General features: G+C 48.7%; 1 protein-coding gene across 6 annotated transcripts; it reads right to left on the bottom strand.

The window, feature by feature from the left end:
* Positions 1–3,043: 3,043 nt before the first annotated feature.
* On the bottom strand, positions 3,044–5,194 carry MRFAP1 (Morf4 family associated protein 1). 6 transcript variants are annotated; one of them, XM_012002151.1, is made up of 3 exons: positions 4,620–5,194; positions 4,521–4,547; positions 3,044–4,050 (listed from the first exon to the last, which is right to left on the bottom strand). In XM_012002151.1, exons 1-2 carry the CDS (start codon positions 4,914–4,916, stop codon positions 4,533–4,535), a joined length of 312 nt encoding a protein of 103 aa, XP_011857541.1. In that variant the 5' UTR covers positions 4,917–5,194; the 3' UTR covers positions 3,044–4,050; positions 4,521–4,532. The 6 variants fall into 6 exon arrangements, with proteins under 6 accessions (XP_011857541.1, XP_011857540.1, XP_011857537.1 ...); XM_012002150.1 differs by having other exon boundaries at positions 4,521–4,619; positions 4,653–5,194; XM_012002147.1 differs by having other exon boundaries at positions 4,521–4,951; positions 5,071–5,121.
* Between the last annotated feature and the right edge of the window lie 17 nt (positions 5,195–5,211).

Raw genomic sequence — 5,211 nt, 5'->3', positions numbered from 1 at the left:
GGGGAGAATGGCCAGGAGTAGGAGTTTGAACGTGCACTTTCTTTCACCTCGAAGTCATTAGAAGGCAGAGGAAAGGCCAGAGCTACACATGAAAGCCAGAGACAGGAGATAACCTGTTGGACAATGCCTGGGCTAGTGGGAGGGATGTGATCAACGGGCCTCAGGTAGAAGGGAGAACAACCCTTTCATCAAAACACAAGGGATGGAAGAAATAATGAGTATCTGCATCAGTCATCTTAGTCTAAGTTGTTACTGTAACAAACAATCCCCAAATCTCAGGGGCTTAAAACAGCTAAGGTTTTTCCTTGTTTGTGGCACACACTCATCATAGATTGGCAGGGAACTATGGTCATTAAGTTCAGCCACCGTCTGGAATGTTGCTGGTTCATGTACCGGAGGGAAGAGAGAGCTCTGCAGGGTGTCGCTTTGGAGGTTCTGGGTTGGATGCAACAGATGTGACTTTCCTTTGTAACTCATTGGCCAGAATTAATCACATGGCCCCACCCAACCCAAGGGGGCCAGAAAGTGCCATCCTACTCTGTGCCTAGAAGGCAGAGAATTGGAATTTATTTGGTGAACAGCAGTAATGACTTCTGTATTTTAACCCAGAAAAGCTTCAGTGCTCTCTGAGGTTCTTTCCAGCTCTGCTATCCTGTAATACCAGGACTTTGGGAGGCCAAGGCAGGTGGATCACTTGAGGCCGGGAATTCAAGACCAGCCTGGTCAACATAGTGAAACCCTGTCTCTACTAAAAATGCCAAAAATTAGCACGGCATAGTGGCACGCACATGTAACCCCAGCTACTCGGGAGGCTGAGGCAGGAGAATTGCTTGAGCCCTGGGAGGCAGAGGTTGCAGTGAACTGAGATCGTGCCACTACACTCCAGCCTGGGCAACAGAGTGAGACCCTGTCTCAAATAAACAAATAAATAAAAATGATGGCAACTTCAGCCAGAAAATGTAATGACTGTACAGCCACGTAAGACTGCCTCTCAGAATGCTTCGTATCACATTCTTTGCTTATAAAGTGCAAGATTTGATGGCTCCTCCAATTGCTAGCAAGCCAGGAGGATGAAATTCAGGAGCTGGGTCAATTGGGAATTAATGGCTGCATTGCAATTGTGACCAGAATCATAAAAAAGAGGAACTAAGGAGTTACTGGAAAGATGTTAGGACAATAGTTTTCAAACTCTGGCATAAGAATGAACACTATGCAGCCTTAAAAAAAAAGAAAGCAGATTTAGATGTTAGATAGGAAAAGACTTCCAAGTAAACAGACAAATGAAGGACAGGAGCAGATTATTACAGTGTGCTACCATTAATGTAAAACAACAAAAACAACAAAACAAACAAACAAAAAAACAGGTGGACTGGGCACGGTGGCTCATGCCTGTAATGCCAGCACTTTGGGAATCTGAGGCCGGCAGATGGCTTGAGCTCAGGAATTCGAAACCAAAATGGCCAAGATGGCAAAAACCCGTCTCTACGGGGGGGAAAAAAAAAAAAAAAAAAAAATTAACCGCAGTGGTGGTGTGCCTGTAGTTCCAGTTACTCAGGAGGCTAAGGTGATCACTTGAGCCCAGGCGTTGAAGACCGGTAGTGTATGCCTGATCCCAGCTACCTGGGAGGCTGAGGTGGGAGGATCACCTGACACCAGGAGGTCAAGGCTGCAGTGAGGGAGTACAACACTGCACTCCAGCCTGCGACACAGAGATCCTGTCTCATCCCCCCGCCGCCAAAAAACAAAAAGGTGGAAGCCGTTTTATATGTATGTTCAAACACATTAGTATTTCCAAGGATATACAAGAAACTTGTAGTTTCCTGGGAGGGGAACTAGGAAGCTGGGGAGAGGATCACTTTCGTGTCATTTATAAATATGACTCATTGAAAAAAAATCAACTCCCCAATGCAATGTGGTATCCCAGAAGAGAAAAAGGGCCTTAGTGGGAAACTGGTGAAAGCAGAGTAGTCTAGCTGGTAGTGCTGTACCAATGTCACATTTCTTGTTTTGGCAAATGTATGAAATGCAGTTTTCATGGTTGTTTCCCAGTTCCTAAGTCCATCCTACACATTTCTCCCTCCTCTGTGTGGAACTCACACAGAAAACCTTGACCGTCTTCCATTTTCTGCTTCCCGTGCCTAGCATGCCTCTCAGCTCTTCCTGACCCTGGAAGCTGTGCTCCTCTTTCAAGGCCAAGCTCACCAGTTACTTGCTCTGAAAAGCTTTCCTAGACCTCCCCCTCAGTGTTCTCCGGGGACACGCTATCTTTATTAGCGCCTGGGACACATGGCTGTCTTTTGATTTCTACCAACTAGGTTCCCCAGAAAGTGGACTCCAAGATGAAAACTAGATGCACGTTTTTTGGGAATTAACACTTGTGGAAGAGAAGGAACGAAAGGTTGGGAGTGGGGAGGAGGTGGGCTGTGTGATACAATCCCAACAAAAGCCTCAGCAGACCCCACGAGCTCAGAGGCTCAAAGTTGTCCCAAATTGCGGTAAGAGAAATAGCGACCTGAGATTTCCAGCCCATTAGTCACTAGATGTAGGCTACCCAGAAAAAGGGCATGACTTAGGCTAAAGCAGCTCTCCTCTGAAAAGGCACTTCCCAGAGGGCTAACTAGCTGAGGGGTGTTTGTCAGCAACACTAGCAGCTGGGGGAGAAAGGCTTCATTCTGGAAGAAGGGTGGGGTATCACATCCACTCTATGTCATCCCTCACCCTGCAACTGCAATCGCTATATTCCCAGTGCAAGGCCTGGAAAACAACGTTCCAATTGGAAAGACTGAAGGTGCTTTGGCTCTCTGAAGGCAGAGGCCTGGACCACAGGATTACATATGGTTTCTTCCCACACGAAGAACCAAGTGTGTTTTTTCCTCACCCAGTTCCCAACAGCACACAGAGATAAAGCTTCCCTTTGATTAGAGGCTAAGAGCCTCAGAAACTAAGTTGTTCACTCTCCATTTGACCGTGAGAACAATCTGGGAGACAGCAGATTTCATTCTTAAAGGAGTAACATTTCTCAATAACCTTTTAGGTCTTTTGGTCTTTTCAAGCAAATGAATACTTTTATTAACATGGTAAGTTTTTTTTGTTTGTTTTTAACACGGTAGGGTTTTGACCTCAAATATTTGTTAGGTCTGCTACTCAAATGAACTTATAGCTGGACAACGTATGAACCTTGAAGATGCCTCTTCCAGTCCAGTTTAGGGTCCAATGCAGACAATTCCATACTCTCATCCCCGAGCCCCTCAAGGGCCTCTACAAAACTTTCATTTTATGCCAAGTCCCCTAAAATGCATCAGGGTATTACATCAACTTGTACAGAATATCAAGATCTTATCTTCTATTTTAGGTTCCATGTCAAGTAAAGCTGAGTTAGGTTGTCCAAACAAACTCACTGGACAGGTTACATAAGATAGTGTACCACATAAAATTTAAACTTTGAACAAAATACATCTCTCCTCCTTTGGTCTCACACAGAAATTAAGTCTCCAATCACAGACAGTACTATCCATTCTCCAGCTCTTCTCCAGATTCACGAGTCCCAGCCAGGTCGGCCCATCCGCACTCCCCGTTGAAGTCTGGTCCTTTCTTCAGTAGTTGCTGCACGGAGTCGTCTTCCAGAATTAATGCAGCTCCTTCAGCACCTCCAGAGCTGGAGAACTCCAACTGTGAGTCTCATGTGTCACACACAGACCCAAAGTTCCAGGGAGCTATCAGGTCACACAAGAAAGAGCAAAGCACCTCAAAACTTTAGAAATAACCACCAAAGCCCGGGAACAAATGTGACTGCTGCAAGAGCTTACAATCTAGGCCCTAATTCCTGTATGTGAGAGCATTTTCAAACAAAATCACTTGCCAAACAAAAACACGTAACAATCGAAACTCATATTGAGGTCATCAACCACAGACCATAGCAGAAAACGTAGTGTTAAGTGAGACAGAGCAATAGACAGAGGAAAAAAGAGAAAACAAAAGGCTCTCTGGTTTCGGTTTCTCCAGGGTGTCAGCCAATCTCCACCAGTTGACCAGAATCCATTGGCTGTAAACCTAAAGCACAATGAGAAGAAATTCATCATCGAGAGATTAATCCCGGGCACAACGACCCCCAAACCCTCACGACCACCACCGTGCAGGACGCCGCCTCTTCTGGCCACCACCTGACTCACTCCAGTCTCTAGCAACGCTGACTTGTCCAACGCCTTTCCCGAAAATCCTCTATTTCCACCCCCGCTTGCTGGATGGCCCGGGACCTTGTCCCTTTCTGTTTCCTTGGCGACTCTGAGATTTATGATCCTTCCACTGAACACGCATCACGCCCAAACCCGGCCACTCTGATTACCCCACGCCGCCACCGTCAAAACACAAAACGCGAAGACGGGGCCCAGATCGCCCTGACCCGAGCACGCCTTTATTCTCCCGCCCCAGCCCCGATCCCGGTGCATCTTGATGAAATCGTCGCTCTCCAGGAGCAGCCAAGCTGGGGCCGCTCCTCTGCCCGGCGCGGGTGCCCGACTTACCGCCGACCGCGCTCACGACGACTCGCTCTTCTCTATCCGCCGGACCAGCTCCACCAGCATCTCTGCCATCTTCGCGATCTCCTTGGCCTTCTCCTCGGCCTTCTCGCACCTCTTGGCCGCCCGGCCCTCGGCCGCGTCGCCCGGGTTCTGGAGGTGGTTGAGCGCGCTCTCCTCCGAGGCCTCCACCTGCGTTTTGATCTGGATGAGCATATTGTCCATCTCCCACAGCTTGCTCCGGTTCCGCAGGTACGCCCGCCCGTGCTCGCGCGTCAGCGACGCGATGTCCTCGCGCATCTCGTTGATGACCGGGAGCAGAAACTGCTCGAAATCCTCCTCGGGCTCCAGCACCTCCACTTCCTCCGGTTCCGCCAGCTCGACGATGTCCAGGGGCCGCATCTCTTCGCACTGCCTCGGAACCGCAGTAGCGATGTCTGTTGGAGAGAGAAAACCGACACTCGCTATGCTTAGCAACACAGAGCCCGAATATTCCTGAAAACTTTTACCCTTTTTCAACTTTTCTCCTCAGACAAGCCACGGAGAAGCAACTTACGCGTAGAGTAACGGCGAACAAAATGGAGTCCCAGCCGTCAACCAGCGCTCTGCGCGTTGCGGCCCCTTTCACGACACAGCCGGGCCTCTTTACGGTCAGGGGGGCGAGCTGCGGGCGCGCGCACGTCTAGAAAGAGAGGCG

The sequence above is a fragment of the Mandrillus leucophaeus genome, unplaced genomic scaffold (assembly GCF_000951045.1).
Source record: "Mandrillus leucophaeus isolate KB7577 unplaced genomic scaffold, Mleu.le_1.0 Scaffold68, whole genome shotgun sequence".
NCBI classification, from domain to species: domain Eukaryota; kingdom Metazoa; phylum Chordata; class Mammalia; order Primates; family Cercopithecidae; genus Mandrillus; species Mandrillus leucophaeus.
The sequence above is the reverse complement of the archived record's forward strand: the minus strand, read 5'-3'. Positions and strand labels throughout refer to the sequence as shown.

Excerpts from the sequence above, each read along its gene's own strand:
- MRFAP1 (XM_012002146.1), bottom strand. The coding sequence starts at position 4,916 with ATGCGGCCCCTGGACATCGTCGAGCTGGCGGAACCGGAGGAAGTGGAG.